This window comes from Eleutherodactylus coqui, chromosome 4, assembly GCF_035609145.1.
Source record: "Eleutherodactylus coqui strain aEleCoq1 chromosome 4, aEleCoq1.hap1, whole genome shotgun sequence".
Lineage (NCBI taxonomy): Eukaryota > Metazoa > Chordata > Amphibia > Anura > Eleutherodactylidae > Eleutherodactylus > Eleutherodactylus coqui.
In genome coordinates, this window is record NC_089840.1 from 94,169,177 (window position 1) to 94,187,035 (window position 17,859).

At 41.6% G+C, this 17,859-nt stretch overlaps 1 protein-coding gene across 2 annotated transcripts in view; it reads left to right on the forward strand.

Annotated features, from left to right (window-relative positions):
* The first annotated feature begins 2,540 nt into the window (after positions 1-2,540).
* The window catches only part of LOC136624682 (interleukin-5 receptor subunit alpha-like), a 32,412-nt gene continuing 17,093 nt past the window's right edge, over positions 2,541-17,859 (forward strand). Inside the window, exons 1-7 of one of the 2 annotated variants that reach the window (XM_066598633.1) lie at positions 2,542-2,692; positions 4,882-4,997; positions 7,099-7,189; positions 10,632-10,786; positions 12,447-12,576; positions 14,841-14,958; positions 15,041-15,216. In XM_066598633.1, coding sequence (XP_066454730.1) covers positions 7,111-7,189; positions 10,632-10,786; positions 12,447-12,576; positions 14,841-14,958; positions 15,041-15,216 — 658 coding nt within the window. In that variant the 5' untranslated portion in view covers positions 2,542-2,692; positions 4,882-4,997; positions 7,099-7,110. Of the gene's footprint in view, positions 2,693-4,881; positions 4,998-7,098; positions 7,190-10,631; positions 10,787-12,446; positions 12,577-14,840; positions 14,959-15,040; positions 15,217-17,859 lie in introns of both variants that reach the window. The other variant, XM_066598634.1, reaches the window with a different exon arrangement.

Below are 17,859 nucleotides of genomic sequence, written 5' to 3' on the forward strand. Positions count from 1 at the left end.
ATACAGGATATCAACCCTGGCTGATATGACAGCGGGTTGCCCTGTATCTCTAAGGTGGGCCACACTGGCTGACATCTTGGGCTCCCCCACCAACTAGCAAACTACATACAAAAGTACTAATGCATACTGATAAAATGCGGGTGTTAGTACTGCATTTTGGCCAAAACGCATAGGCTGACGGCCGCTATGGCGACCGTGTCTGCTTTGCAGACCTTCAGGTATTTTTGGCTTTTTCAGTGAATGTGCTCGCCTACAGTGTAATCAAATGAATTTTTAGCCCACCTGCATTACAGCTGACGTTACATCCGCTGTGTTGGGCAATGCAATGGGATATATTTATGTACCGCCGGTGGCTTCCTGGCACCCACCCATGCTGTGGGTCCACAGAGAATTATAAATGCATCTGTTTCCACATCTAAAGAACCCCAGTCAGACTGGGGCATGCAGTGTGGGCCGAAGCCCACCTGCATTAAGCACGACATTACTACCTCAGCTGTGTTGGACAATGCAATGGGATATTTTTATGTACCGCCGGTGGGTTCCAGGGAGCCACCCATGCTGTGGGTCCACAGGGAATTATAAATGCATCTGTTTCCACATCTAAAGAACCCCAGTCAGACTGGGGCATGCAGTGTGGGCTGAAGCCCACCTGCATTAAGCACGACATTACTACCTCAGCTGTGTTGGGCAATGCAATGGGATATTTTTGTGTACCGCCGGTGGGTTCCAGGGAGCCACCCATGCTGTCGGTCCACAGGGACTTCACAATAGGGAGTTGTACCTGCCTGTGTCTATGAATTAAAAACCGCGGTCTGACTGGGGCATGCAGACACCTTGACAGAATGAATAGTGTGTGGCACATAGGTTCCCCATTGCTATGCCCACGTGTGCAGCTCCTGATGGCGGTGGCACAGGATTATATTTCTCATTGCTTCTGTACAGCATTGTGGGCTATCGCCCCGCCCCTTTTAAAGAGGGTCGCTGCCTAGCCGTGCCAACCCTCTGCAGTGTGTGCCTGCTTTTCCTCTGGCAGACGCACTTATAAGTAGACATGAGTGTGGCGTGGCATGAGGGCAGCTGAAGGCTGGGCAGGGACAGTTTGGTGTGCGCTGTGGACACTGGGTCGTGGGGGGGGGTGGTTGGTCAGCATGTAACCCAGGAGAAGTGGCAGCGGAGTGTCATGCAGGCAGAGATTGTGCTTTGTTGGAGGTAGTGTGGTGCTTAGCTAAGGTATGCATTGCTAATGAGGGCTTTTCAGAAGTAAAAGTTGTTGGGGGGGGGGCCCACTCTTGCCGGTATTCTGGCTTAATAGTGGGACCTGTGAACTTGAGATACAGCCCAACATGTAGCCCCTCGCCTGCCCTATCCGTTGCTGTGTCGTTCCCATCACTTTCTTGAATTGCCCAGATTTTCACACATGAAAACCTTAGCGAGCATCGGCGAAATACAAAAATGCTCGGGTCACCCATTGACTTCAATGGGGTTCGTTACTCGAAACGAACTCTCGAGCATCGCGAAAATTTCATCCCGAGTAACGAGCACCCGAGCATTTTGGTGCTCGCTCATCTCTACTCTTTAACCTAAAGACTGCAATGCTTTTCACTCATTTTGCAAAAGTCAGCAATGAATAGGAGAATGATTCACAGTATTAACAGTAATCCAGTTGTAAGAATAGTCATGACTCTAGCTGAATAATTCAATAATACATGTTGCCCAACTCAGGATGTAGTCAGCTGCTTTAACATTAATCCACAGTTTCGTTCAGCGTGTGTAATACACTGTAATAATGGAAAAGGACCCCTGAATAGTCACAATTAAATGGCAGCTGGGATTATCCTGGAAGGAAGACACAAGACGAGGTGTGTCAACCTTAACTTTATTGGATTTATTGGATCAACTTCACGGGATACCGAAACTTTCCTCAGGATGGGCCACCAGAGTCTACCTGGTGCGGTGGGGCTGGGGGACGTCAGGAGGACAAAAATAGGCAAGTCAATGAGAATTGCACAAACAGTGTAGCACAGTGAGCCATTCTATTCCCATGACTGGGGAGCTGTGGAAACAGTGTAGCTTTCTGTACTATGCTGTTTGCGTAATTCTCATTGACTTCTATAGGAGTAACAGAAACTAAGTAGCTCAGATCCCTTATCCTAGTTACCCAGCTATCCTGTAGTCAGCTGTTTTCTCACCTGAGCCATGTTTGGCCAACATAGGAACATCCTTTAAAAAAGGATTAAAATCACTTGAAAAAAATTATAAAAGTTAGTCTTTAATACAGAATTCTGTATATTCTGCTTTATTTGAAAATAGATTACCATTTGAACAGTACTAATACATGTGTGTGCATTTACATGTATGTATGTATACTTTCATTGAATTATATTATATTAGCTATATAGGACTGCTAAATATATATCAACTGGAAAAACAAATGTATTCTGCTTGTGAAAGTTATACAGTTAACGTCAGGGGAACTGATGGAAGAACAAAACTAACCATTTGTTCTGCTTTCTGTCCTCCTTTCTGTATGTACTATTGTGGGAAGTCCCTTGCAAATGCTTAGTATGATTAATAGTCATTGGTGTTATATACTTCTATGCACTTCTATGCTCTAGAGTATTAACTCGTGTATGTTACATATTCTAACAATAAGGACACAGACTCCAGTGAATAGAATGGCCAAAGGATGTAGGTGAGTAGGCTGATGTGATAACTGTGATATGTGGTTTCGCCTCTGATTCATACTTAGTATATGTGATTTGTGATATACGCAGATGTGCTCTTTCTTACTTTTTGCCTTTTCAAGATATCCCAAGATAAGTGGTGCAAGATGACCAGCTTCGCAATAGGGAATAGGGATATCTTGCAATAGGCGAAAAAGTAAAGAAGGGCACATCTGTACATAATGGTCACTATGTTTAAAAGTATTCCATCTTTTGGCAAGCATTTCATTGCAGTATGTATGTTATCACAGGTTGAATAGCAGATTGAAAAACTAGCCATGCCTAATTAGATCTGCGCCATTTATGTGTAGCTTCTAAGTAATGATGTAGCTGGTAACACTCCTATCTAAACTGCTATATAATATTTCTATGGATACCAAGAATGTTCTTAATGTACCTGATGACAGTTATCTATATTGCTATATAAAATTCTTATTGATAACAAGGGCGTCATTATCAAACAAGTCATAAGGACTGCTAATAGGCATAGATCATTTGTAAGAATTCTGCACAATTTTGGCCCGTGTGAAGAATTGTAGTGTCATCAACTATCATGTTGTGTTCGTATATATTCTAATATATCAGGTACAGATTAGCATGTGTTCACTTGACACTTATCATGCTAAATACATAATTGCAGCAAACTTTAACTGGACTTTTTAATTACTTTTATTGTACTTAGTGTCAGTTTAAAGGGGTTTTCCCGATACAGCAAGCTATCCTCTATTCTCAGATGAATCTTCGCTCCATTGACTTCAATGAGACCACCAGACATAGTCCAGTTCAAGCGCTCTGCTATCTCTGACGATGTCATTGAAATGAATGGAGCAGTAGTGTGCATGTATATCCTTCGGTGATCACACTTCGGGACATACCAGGGTTGCATTCTTGGTTTCAGTGGAAGACCCAGTGGTTGGACCCCGACTGATGAGCAAGTTATCTCCTATATTGTGTATAGGGGATAACTTGGTGTAGTGGAAATACCCCTTTAAAGTTTGCTGAAAACTGTGGATTTAATTAAGTGTTAAGTTAATGTTTGCTAAGTCTATAACACATGCTTATACTATCTTCCATGTATAGTATACCTAACATATAAGCTCCACAACAACATTCTGACTTACATTAGAGCTAGACATGTCAATGGAACTATACCCCTAATTGAAGACAATATAAATGAAATGGACATGGTACATGCTCGATTATTATAAGAGTGTAGTGAATCATCACCTTTAGATATGGACATCTCTACATAAAGTGGATGGGCATACTGTTTACTAATGTGCCGCAGCCCCTTTTCTAGCGACCTATGCAGCTTTCAGATCATCCAACATGTTTTACGAGCATTTCTGAAGGTGTTTTGGAGTGATTACAACCTTTGAATCTCATCAAAGATGATCACAGATAGACATTCTTCCAAACTAAACATTATTTGAATCCATGAGAGCTCAGTAGCTTGTATCATATCTGTGTATATATATGCTCCAGGTAGATCAAGTTCACAAAGCACATCTATACGATTACACCATCTGCAATGCCCAAGTATACCCCACATGTAAATTCTAAATGTGCCTCCCTAACTAACCATTCCATTCATTCATATTGAACCTAATGAATATCAATCACAGCTGCATATTCTTAGTAATCAACCACTACATTCCGATAAGTTTCATTTTTCGGCATGTCTAACATGGAAATCACATGATACTGAAATACCGAAGTTAAGACATCATGTTGCACTAGACTGGAGAACCACATTCGTAAGACAGTAAAGGAGTTATCTGAAATGACAACTGCATAACAAAACTAAGATAAAATACTTGAGTTCACATTGGTTTTTGCCTTTGTGTTAGTAGTTCAACATTGTCTTTGGTGAAAAAATACATTTACAGTGATATGTTATTTCTCCATTCACAAAGCTATATAATACACTGGAAGATGGAAAATGTTTCATTGGTTAATAGTAGGCCTTCAAAAAAAACATAATTATTTCCCACAAAGATGCAGAACGTTCCTGGAATTGGAAGACACCTTCATTAAAATGCATATTTTTAGTAATCCCAAAGTTTATTTCTCCTTGGTAATTGTGAAGAGTGCACTTTTCCCAAGTACAAACACGTCTGGCTTGATAACATTAATTCAAAGAGTCTATTTCATGTAGCTCCTGTTGACAACAAAAAATGATCACATGGGAAACAAGTCCATAAACTGTACAATGGAAAACCTTAAAGCCAAAGCATGAGCAGCATGGAATCCAGACAGGCACTCACATTGCAGGTATGTTTTATCCTAAAATGCTGTGATATTTCAGAGAAAATATAGTTTAAGAAGAAGCCAAGAAGAGAGAGTAGAACCACTGAGGCGGCTCTCCACTGATTTCTCCCCAACCAGATTGGCTAGATTGACAGGACTGTCCTTACATACAAATAGGGAGAAACCTATCATTCTATCCAAGCTGGGTGTAGAACAGATGGTGGTATGTTGCCCCAATTATTATTCTCCCCATTTTTGAATGATTTTTAAAGTATGATTTTTGGAGAAACACTGGGAGGAGCGCCTCATAGGACCTTATGTATTGTTAATCTAGATTTTTTATTGAAATTACGCTCACCTTCAAAAGTTGTGTACAGTCCCAACCATTATAAAGGCATAGCTCTGAACTACTGCGCTCTCAGGATTTTCACCAGACCATAACAATCATCAGCGTTGCAAGTAGTACAATGGATGTCAACTAAAATATTCTGGATAAGGAGCAAACCTTCCTCCTATTTCAGAATATAGAGTCTGTAGGGGTGCACTGCAGAGTATGGCCTGTAGGGGGCAACAGACAGGCAGTCTGGTGCCTGAGACAAGGGGAAAACATCCACAGGTGTGGTCAGTAAGGAGGATAAAGGTGTTTGTTCCTGCTGTAGTCAGAGGTGAAGTGGGCTGCAAGCCAGAGACAGGTCCAGTGAGAGAGACCTGGGTTGTGAGCCAGAGAGGTCCAGTGAGAGAAACCTGGGCTGTGAGAGCCCAAGACAGATCCAGGGGGAGACCTGGATAGGAGGCAACAGGTCTGGAGAGAGACCTGGATGCTGAAAGAGACTGTTTGTGTGCCTCAGGAAGATTGGGGGTGAGACCTTCCTGAGGGAAAACAGAGTGCGTCCTGAAGACAACTGTATGAAGCTGCCTTGGAGAGTGGGTGAGAGCCACAGTTGGACTGTTTATCAAAACCTTGAAGTAAAAGGACATTTAAGTTGATTTACCTGCATAAAGTGCTGTGTTGAAGCAAGCTGCTATTCCTGTTGAGTTTAAAATAAATAGGCATTTGGAGTTTAACCCATTGGTGTCTACCTGTGATGTGAGCGAATGATCCCCGGGTTGCTACAAGTCCAAAATATATAGAATCCATATGTTCCCAAAGTTTGAATGAGATCTTAGAATGCGTTTCGAGACTGAAAACACATTTTCTTCAGAACCTGAAGAACTCACAACTTTTCTGCACTAAGAAAGTTTAGCTTCCCTACAGCTACCTACATCAATTAAAAAACATGAATTAATTGGAATTTAGATTGCGTGCAGAAACACCACAGTGTAAATATACAATGGCGTGAAAAAACACAATGTTAGCGGCACATTCAGAGCTTTTTCTATATGGAAATCAAAGGGGTATTCCCATCCAGTGGGTATGCCACAACTATCTGTTAGATCCAGTTCCCACCTTTCTCACTCTTACTAGTTTGTGAGAACAGAGGTCCTAGGATGTCCATTCATCGACTCAGAGCCATAAATGCCTAAGGGCTCTTTTAGACAGGACGACTGTTGGGCACTTTTCATCCCAGCCATTATCGCTCCTGTGCTTTCCCACAGTGATAATCAATCAGTCAATGTATGCAGAGCGTACTCCATTGCCAAGAAACAGGCAGTCGTTCATAGATGAATGACTGCCTGTTTATGCAGGTCCATTATTGTTTGATTTTTATGCCTGCACAAACTGAATGACAAACAATAAGTAAATGAATTATTATTCATCGATGAATCGCTGGCAACATCTACACTGAACGACTATCATTCAGTTTAGAACGATCAAGTGATAATCTGAACAGTAACATTCTGCATAAAAGGCCTTAAGATGGCAATACCCCTTTAATACACCTATGCGCCAGCGCCATTGAGTAAAAAAGTCATACATTTGGCTAAAATGTGTTGCTTTCGGTGTGGTGGTGAACTGGAACATTTCTACCATGGTACATCTTAATGTCTATCTAGTTACAGTTTTCTATGCCCATGCCATATGGAAACCACTAACATGCCTGGCAGATGCATATTTTTATATGCTCTTATTATATGCACATGAAATAAAGAAAATTGTAATATTTACATGTTAATCATTTTTCAGGTTTGAACAAAAATGAAAATTAGAATTTCATTGATATTTCTTTGGATAATTTGCCAGTGCTTTTGTTTACATCTGTGCTGCAACCTTCATGGTAAGCTCCAGAAATTGATAATTGTTTTAATAAGTTGACTATTAAATAATTTTTGAATGTTTCTGAAGCAAACAGATTTGTAGAAATCCTGCAGAGAATCCTGCTCATCTGTGAAGGGGTGAAACTTGGCCGAGGCAGGGTTTAATGATCTTATTGTTCTAGTGCAGAGGGGGAGGATCCCGCTGCAGCTACTTGTCTTACAGCCTGGAACAGGACAGTAAAGAGGAGGACAAGGCTGAGCTATTGGGATGCACAGAGGCCATTTCTTTACATTGTTCTCGTATGAAAAGTAATATGATATACCCTAGGATCAAATAAGTAGGCGGAGAATCGGGTATTTTTTAATTTTGCTTATTCGCTATGTTTTATGCTCCTTTAACATTTTATTTTGTATTCTTATGTGCTTTGTATGTGTAGTTCCAGGTATAAGGCATGTGTTTTTGAAAACTGGAATAGAGGCATAGCATTACTCATGGCATTACTCATTAGAGATATTATCCTCAGTAACAGAACCTCACAATTTGTATCAAGTTTCAAAATTTGCCTTTTCACTTTAGTAATAATAAGACTAGGCATACCCAGTCCCATTCTGGCCCTGTAAAGGTACATTCACATGCAGTAGAATTGATGCAGAAATATATAGTTTGTGAAAATATCTAAAAGTTATTGTCCTATCTCTATTTATCACCTCTCCACAGGATTGAGCTTAATGTCTGGTTACTGGGAGTCCCACTGCTGAGACGCCCACCAATCACCAAAGCAGTGGTCCTAACCAACCCCCTTCCCCATTCATCCTCACTGCACAACTAAAAACATTTCAGTATTACTAAGTTTCCTATCTTAAAGAGGTTTTCCCTGAATTTACATTTATCACCTAGGTGACATAACTGATCATAGAGGGTACCACTACTGATACCCCCACTGATCATAAGCATGGGAGGTCCTCTGTTCCCCATTAGAATGGATAAAATGTCACGTATACAAGCTGTCATTCCAAATCTATGGGACTGATGAACATAGGACTCAGTTATCTCCATCAATCACATACAGTAGGCTTAGAATAGAGCAGCAATGTGCATGTTGATCATATGTCCATTCAAATGAAGGACATAGGATCAATGTTCACGTGATCGGTGGAGGTACCAGCAGTGAAACCCCCCAGCAATCAGACACTTATTATATATCCTTTTGATAGGTGAGAAATGCTGATTTGGAGAAAACACTTTAATGAGAGAAAACTCAACAAAACTGGAAAATTAATTAGCAGATAATAAATGAAATAAAATCTCAAATACAACGTTAGCTAGTTAAGAATTTGCTATAAAGTGTGAATATTTGGACCCTCACTGAAAATGGCATGCATTGTATCGTTTATTTGACATAAGGTAATTATTTTATGTTAGTTTCCATAGCATATCACCAACACTACAGAGAACAAGAGCTGCAGTATTAGGCACAACCACATGTATAGATGCACCTCTATACCTCGATAAACACTGATCAGATCCCTTGCTTTGCTGATTTGTAGGACTCTGAACCCCTAAGGATAGGCCATCAATATATATTCCTAGAAAACATCTTTATTTCTTGATAGACTAGCATAGTCTATCAAGTCTATCTTCTCAACTAAGTTGAGAAGCAGTCAAGAAAGAAATTGGTTGAGAATTGGGGCCATTGTTTGAGACATCATAAGTCAACTGAATACTAGCAGGTATTAGATTATGGGTAGGTAGAATCCAAAATTCACTTGGGATGCTACTATAAGTTGTTAGCAAAGTGGGTATGACATGGACACCTGCAGAATCTTTCAACATGGGTTACAGGCTCCTCAGAATAACAGATGAACCCAGGTCTTAAAGTACCTGGTATTTGTGTCCTTTGAAGGATGAAGCCAAGCACACTCAAACTGCTTGTAGTAATTGTTCGTCGGGGAGGACAACTCAGTAATAATAGTCATAATATATGTCCCAAGGTAGGCCATACTAATTCCTGTCAGTCAGTATACAATAGACTCTGTGTGTTTAAAGGTGCTCAATTTGAATGTTGGGACAAAGTTCATGAAACAGAGTTTACTTAATGATAGTTTGCTTGATTTCATTGTAAAGTAGTTCAACCTACTTCTCAGGGAACTCTGCTGCAGTGACATTATGAATCCTCTACTTCAAGTTACAGGTGTTTTAGCCGCCCTTTTTGATTTTTGGATGAGTTCAGCAGTAAATTTAGTTAGCTCTTTTGCAGGAGGCCATGAAATTGGCTGATGAGTCCTTCAGGATTAGTGGACAGTTGAATATCTTGTACAGGCAGATTACTATGGGAAAAATGCTGTGAGCTACTCTCTTGGTGTCAGCTTTGTGAGTCACCTATGGAGGATACAGAAGTCTCATCAGGGGTGGCCAAGCCTGACAATATTTTTCCAGCACAAAAGGGGAATGACAATTGCTGGGACCTGACTGTCCAACTTTGCTGTTCTGAAAGTGCCCACATTTGGGAAGTACAAAATGTTTAGGGTGGTCAGAAAGGTATGGTAAGAAAGGAGTCCCTCTTATAATTACCTTTAGAGTGCTTGGTGAAAGTAATATGGACAACTGCACAACATTTTTTTTTCCATTTTACTATATGGGCTGCTGGTTTATGGAGAAACCAACGGAATCGACAGTAGGACACATTTATAAAGCATCTGGCTTGCATTGAGTTTTTTATGGTTGACAGTTTTTAACACGCACATAATCATAATTAATAAAGTAGGTTTGACATTTTCGAAGTCAAGAACATTAAATGCACTACTGAAGGGATGGCGCAGAGTGTTAAAGCAGCAGAAATGCAGTCCTAAACTCTCACTCACGACCTGAAGGTTGCAAGTTCAATCCCCGCTTGGTTCAGGTAGCCGTCCCAAGGTTGACTCATCTTTCCGAGGTCGGTAAAATGAGTACCTGGCTTGGGGGGAGGTGATAAATAAATTACCTGAAAGTGTAGCGGAATAAGCTAGTGTTATATAAATAACAAGATTTATTTATTTTTCATTAAATTACTGAGCAAGTACAACCCTCGAAACTCAAATGCAAGATAGGTGCGTAGAAAAAAACTAGTTGTTTTTTTTATGTTGATGGCTGCTGTATACTTTTACTTGCAAGCCCTAACTGATCCCTCTGATTACATACAGTGATTGCAGTGACGAACTCATTTGGTTCGCTCCAGAACACTAGTTTTTTCTACACACCTTCCATGGATAATAACACTGGGTAGTCCTAGGGCGCTCAAATGTTACTAGACAGGCAGCACCACCCGCACAACCATTTCTTCTGATACGTCTCATCTGCACTTTCAACCTCTCCAGTTGTTCTACTCAGTGCTCTGCCCACCTTTTTGTATATTGCCCAAATACATGGTAGTCACAGATGAAACAATGGACATATACTTACCACCTCTCCAAAATTTCTTTCAGAGATTAAATATAACTTGGAAGCAAGAAATCTATCACTGAGAATTAGGAACAAACAAGCTTTTTTGACTTGGAAATGTGATGTTCCCATTGAAAACTTTAGTAACGTTTCATATTATATCTACTTGAAACATGAAGATTGGGAATTCGAAAAAGAGGTAAGTTGTAATACATTTTTAGTCATATTTTGCAGTCATTTTTTTATTGTGTGAAAGTTTGAAAGAGTTTTTAATCACCAGTTTTTATTCTCTAGTGTAAAGTACATTTGTGGTCCTCTACTAGCAAACTTAGTTGCTCGTTTTGCTATTTTCTATATATTTTTTCCCATTCACTCTTCATACACTAGAATTTAGATATTTGTGAAGCAGTGTTTCTGAACCTTTTCAGCCTTGGGGCGCCCTTGGAAAAATGTTTTACCGCAGGCACCACTACCAAAAAGAGGGTGTAGTCAGGGGCATGGCTAATCACTATGTATGATTTTGCCTCTAATATTTTGGGCACTCCTCTAGTGAGCGCAACACCACTGGCCACTTTCCAAATCACCTGACCAGTGGTGCTGCGCTCACTAGAGGCCAACAGGTTTACAGTGAAGGAGGCGCCGAGAATGCAAAGACTTTGGAGGTAACAGGGAGTGCGGTATCTTCTGAAATCAGCTGCAGAAATGTACCTGATGGTGTGGATTGTGACTCTGTTTTTTTTGTAGGAATACTGCAGATTTTACAGCGGAATCTTCCACTGCGGAAAATCTGCATACTTTCCGCTACTTCTAAACATACCCTAAGGCTGATATGCTAAGGATGGTCAGCAGCAGACATTCTACAGTACATCAGTATCAGAAAACCTGTATTTTTGTGCAGAATTCACTCCCTCATTCAGAAGAGGTAAATTCTGCAGCAGAAATTGCAATAAAATTGACATTCTGCAGAATTAAATTCCACACTGCATGTCAATATCTGCACTGCTTTCTGCAGCTTGTGGATGAGAGTTTCAAATATATATTTCAGAGATTGCATATAATATATTATGACTGCAATGTACATGTGATTAGTGTGTATACTTCATACAGCCAAAGATTTTCGATGTATGGAGTTGCTTTATGGAGGTACCCATAGAGGGGCACACAGATTGCCTACAGCTATATACTATGAAGCTACAGGGACTTCATTTCCCTCCATTCATGTTCTGTGCACATGGCTCTATGTATACATAACACCTTAGAATAGAGCCTCATGCACATGCTAGTGTCATGTATACTGACCTGTATTGGGGGAAAGGGAATATACTATTGGAACTCCATATGCAAGGGGACATTTATAAAAGGCTTTTACAACAGAATTCTGCAATAGAAAAGATGCCTTTTTGCACAAGTCCTGCTTGAACAAAAATGTATGACCTTTCGGCTTTTTTCGCTGTTCTCAACACATTTGTAAAAATTGGGTGGAGCTCATTAGCATGGTTTGTGGCCACCATGATCTGTCCCATTTATGCATAATATACACCAGAAACTGGTGCAAATTATTCCAAAATTGTATGCCGGGGTCCAATCTATCATTTCAGTGGAGTTGCTGAGATATGATGGGGCACGTGACTCTCCATGTAGTAGGCGTATCGGGCGCGGAGGGAAATAATATTAAGACTGGAGTTTAAATTGCTGGTCTTGATAAATTTCACCCATGGTGCCTGTCACGGCTTGTCGGTCACGGCGGCGTTGTGGCATGGTGGCCATGATACAGAGACAAACCTGTTATCCTGCTACTATGCGATGGGATGTTGCCTTTGTTCAAAATCTTTTATTCTCAATTGCTGTTTGTCATGCAGGAAAATGTATGCGGGAAAGAGATAGAACTGTCTCTGCAAAATCATCCACTCAATCCAGTTTGTGTCCAGGTGGTTCCCGCTTTGAACAATAATGTATGTCAAATTGTATCAGAAATTTGTACTTATCCAGGTAAGATGATGGAACATTGTAACTTATGTAATTTATAAAGCATATGTACATGTGAAACTATGATTTAGGCTCTTTTCAATGTTCTTGTATTGTGTATTTGTAGTTTTCATGCTCTATTAGTAATAGTAGGATGTGTAAAAGGGTCAATTCTAAGTGTAGTCTTTGACCTCAACCTCAGCCCCACTCAAAGATGGGGCAGCAGTGAAAGTGGACACCATAAATCACTTAAATAAACTTCATTCTATCGGAGGTACAAAGCATGTTATAGGCACAATGTGTGTAAGTTTAATGGTTACAAAGTCTTTATAAGTCACAGAGCTTCGCAGTCACAAGTTGGCACAACATTTTGTGCTAACAGTCTCTGAACAAGGCACTTTTAGGGAACAATGGACAGTCTCTTTCCACGGCATACTACTTTATAGTTACAGTCTCTTACAACACAATATACTCAGTTTAACACAACCCAGGGTAGTAAGTTACACCCAACACAATCTAGTCCACTTGGCAACCCTTTCAGGGCTCAACAAGCACACAGTTTAGAGTTTCATGTAGCAGCCCAGAACCACCTCAGTTATCCAAGAAAGCTTGCAGGTGAGGTTTCTTATCATGCCATCTCTCACACATAAGACCACGGTCAACACAGTTCAAGGGGCCAGGCCAATGGAGCATCACACACAGGATTCCAGAATCTATGGCTATTCTACTCACCAGACCCAACTCACTTTGTCACAAAACTAAACGTATGACTCTTGATCTTCAGTCAGTCTTACTGACATTTGCTCCAGTTGACTTTGTCACTACATCAAAGCTCACATGAGGAATGCCAAAAAGTTCCAGTTATGGTCTTTGGACTCGCTCTTCATGGAGCCCGTGTGGTGCCAATCTCCAGCATTTTCACTCATGTTTAGTATCAATAAATATGCACAATAACAACCAGCAGTTAACCTTTAGAAGAATACAGTAACTGCAAATGGACTTGTTAACTTTTAGCATTGCCAACTGATCAATATGAAAAACCTTAGTTGTGTCTCAAAGACAATTGCAGTCCCATAACAGTAACCCAGTACAGTTCACATGTTTGATGCAAGCGTGTACAGTTTATGGCAAAAGTAGCATGTATACTCTTAAGGTAGCATATATTAGGCCATACTATCTATGCCTTTAAGCAGTAGACAACTCCAGGTGCACTGGGGCCTATTTAGGTAACCCTGATCACCAGAATTCTAGCATCCAAAAATAGCAATTTTAATGCACCCCCCAAATGGCTACTTTTGGGGCCACCACTTTTTCAAAAAAGGTTTCAGATTTACGGGCATGGCCATGCGTGGCCAATCTCTTGATATCTACGCCAGAAACGTGTATAAATTCTACAGTGGCAAAAACCTACTTTATCTCCTAGCAGAGGTGCTGCCAGAATTAACAAATGTATTAGAAGTCTTGCGCCTCGTAATACATTTGTCGCTACAAGATGAAACGCCGGTCTAAGTAACTATGCCTCTTTGTGTCCTCAGTAGGAATTTAGCAGAAAAAAATTGTTGCATTGTTCATATTATACAGCTGCTGGATGGAGACGATACATGGTGGTACACGGAATGCTTAAAGGGGTTGTCCCGCGCCGAAACGGGGTTTTTTTTTTTAATAGCCCCCCCGTTCGGCGCGAGACAAACCCGATGCATGTGTTGAAAAAAAAAACGGATAGTACTTACCCGAATCCCTGCGCTCCGGTGACTTCTTACTTACCTTGCGAAGATGGCCGCCGGGATCTTCACCCTCGGTGGACCGCAGGTCTTCTGTGCGGTTCATTGCCGATTCCAGCCTCCTGATTGGCTGGAATCGGCACACGTGACGGGGCGGAGCTACGAGGGCAGCTCTCCAGCACGAGCGGCCCCATTCAACACGGAGAAGACCGGACTGCGCAAGCGCGTCTAATCGGGCGATTAGACGCTGAAAATTAGACGGCACCATGGAGACGGGGACGCTAGCAACGGAACAGGTAAGTGAATAACTTCTGTATGGCTCATAATTAATGCACAATGTACATTACAAAGTGCATTAATATGGCCATGCAGAAGTGTATACCCCAACTTTGTTTCGCGGGACAACCCCTTTAAGGGTCCGTAACATGGAGTTGCAGGGATTGTCTTTGCCTCCATACATGCACCGTTGACGTAGCTCTGCTGTTCTGTATATAACTACTGTGATTCTGTTGCATATAGACCTATAGATTCAAAAGAACATAATAAATTGTGCGTTACATTTCACAGGAGGAACGCAGACGGCAGAAAGTATTCAATGCATCGTTTATGATGCATCTTCTATGAACTGTACATGGACCTTGGGTGAAAATATATCATATAAAACTGAGTACACACTTTCTTTAAAGTAAGTGGAAGATCATTTGTATAAGTATTTCTAAAATAAACTTCTCTGATCTAACTTTTAGAACCTTATATTTTTGCTGCAGGCAAAATGCAAATGTCATCAACTGCCCACAATACATAAATGATCTGGAAAGGAAGACGGGCAGCTGCTCTTTTCATGATTTAACTCTAGACTATTTTGACGATGTGACTATTATTTTGAATAGAAAAGGTTCTGAGCATTATGTGTTAAAAGAAGAGTTCCAACCTGCAAATAAAGGTATAGTAGATCATGACTTGTAAAGTAGAACTATGCTAACAGCCTTTTAAACTACTCAACTACAATCCATGAAGGCTAGCATTAACCCTTTCCAATCCAATTTGTATCCTGGTTTGCCTAGGGGGCTTACTCTTTTTCTGCCGTTATACAATGGTGCCATCTGCTGGCTAAAGCCAGTAGTGCATGAGGTGACACATTGGATAGGCTCCGACAGCAGAGAGGCTGGCAATGTACAGTTAGAGAACCCCAATGGACGTCTTCTAACATCAGAGCTGTACAACCTTAAATCAAAAACGTCTTCAGACGTCAGACAGTGGATTGGAAAGGGTTAAGGCAGTGCAGGTAGTATTGCTGTCAGAGGCCAAGACAACTACGGGGCCCAAGCTGACTTTTTAGCTGCTACATACCATGGATAGTGATGTGCAAACCCAGTTCCCAACATGGTGCCCTTCATTTCACTACAGCAAGTGCAAATGTATAGGCCTCTAATTAGCATGTTGTCCACTCTTCCCCATGCTAAATATATGGTGTAGGATTGATAGGCTGCAAAAATATCATAAATAGTAAATGTATACGAAATGTTCGCAATAGAACACAAGGTCACAAGATTAAGGGTTGATGGACATAAGCAGAATGCGAGGACTTGAACCTAGGAGCTCCTGTACCCCAGGTGGCAGCTGTACCTGCTGAGCGATCCAGCAGTTTGGACAGCTCCCCTGCATTACCTTAGCTTTGTTCCCAGTTTCTGAAATTCAGTCCCTGTTTTAGCTCCACCCTGTTCTTGATTGGGCATGCTATAAAAGCCTGACCCTTCTTATTTTGCTCACTGCCTTTAGTCAAGCTCTGCTACTAACTGCTCCTCCCTATACAATTGCTGTTACCCATTACTGACCACTGGCTACATCCTGACTATGCTACCTGCCTGCTCCCTGGTACTGCAGCAGATACTTACCTGTTACCGACCCCTGGCTACATCCTGACTATGCTACCTGCCTGCTCCCTGGTATTTCAACAGATACTTACCTGTTACCAACCCCCGGTCTTTTTTAACCATGCTATCTGTCTGCTCAGGTTACAACACAAGACTCTTTACCCGCTCCAGTTCATTACACAGAGTTTCATGGTCCTTGACTATTTGCCCATATGCCCAGATATTCCAGTTTTGCCATAACCAGTGTAGTACCACAAAGCATAAGCAAAAATGCAGTTTTCTAGAGTTTTCCCCACTGACGTAATTTAAAAATGCAACGTGGTTCCTCAGCTGTGGTTTTCCATGGAAATAGTTCTAAGAACATTTACCTGGAACTGTTGTCTTTCTAAAACTATGACAACAATTATGATAAAACTATTTCAGTAATGGTGTAACTCTATGTGAAAATACAGTTGAGAAACAAAAAAAGTTTTTGACCAATGATTTGTACTGTATGTGAAACTATTGATGCAACAATTAAAGGGGTTTTATGTAAACAAAGCTACAAGATATGGGTACTGGTAATTGGCTACCTTAAATTCCTCCACGAACTGTCAGACTTCTGCCATGTCAGCTCCCCCCTCGCATATATTGGAATTCAGACGCACTTAAGCACCGCTGGCGATTACAGTCACTTCATTGGTTCTTCGGCACCACGTGGATAGACATCGTGCTCATGGATACAGTTACGCAGCCGTGCACGAGGAGCTGTGCGCGAGAATGACGTCATCAGAGATGTGGGCATGTTTTACTCGTGCCGAGAGGAACGACGCTGCCGCATCTAGGAAAAATACATTCCTCTCAGCAGGAGTAAGCATAACATTCCTATATGCAGCAGCTACATTCCTCTCAGCACGAGTATGGGCTATGTTGTAGCGCTCTATGACCTCTCTTGTGGGCTGTCTTGTAGCCTGTATTTGGGCTCTCTCATGTCACTTCTGTCTGTTGGGGTCTACAGGCTCTGTAGTAGCGGTCTACGGGCTCTCCTATGTCACATATAGTTTTCTTCTGCCTCTTGTATTGATCTGCATGTGCTATTTTTGTGCATGTGCTCAGACATGTGGCCATGTTTAACTCGTGCTAAGAGGAATGTAGCTGCTGCATCCAGGAAATATATGTACAACGCGCCAACATCTCTCAGCACGGGGCAGCTTATGTCAGAAACGTTCCTCTCTGCACGAGTAAGCAATTATTTTCTACATGCAGCAGGTCCGTTCCTCTCAGCAGCAGTACAACATGCCGACATCTCTGATCACGTGATAGTCATGCACAACTCCTCATGCACGGCTGTGTAACTGTATCTGCGTGCATGATGTCTTTCCACGTGGTGCCGAAGAACCAATGAGTTGGCTCTAATCGCCAGCGGTGCTTAAGTGCGGCTGAATTCCAATATATGCTTCCCCCTCGGCTGTCAGTGTGCTAGCATGGCCGCTCCCGTCCACCGCTGTGATTATCACCACTGGACTCTCTGCAATGTCCCCCTGTCACTCTCCCTCCGCCGCTGTGACTCTCAGCACTGGGAACCCTGCAATATGCCCCCCCTGTCACTCTCATACAATATGTCATGCCGTCCGGCCACCGACCAGAAGCCGGCCATGCTCTGTGTCTCCCCGGTGCCCCAAAAGCCGGCGCAGCTCTCTGTCTCCCCATTCCCCACCATGTGTCAGGCACCT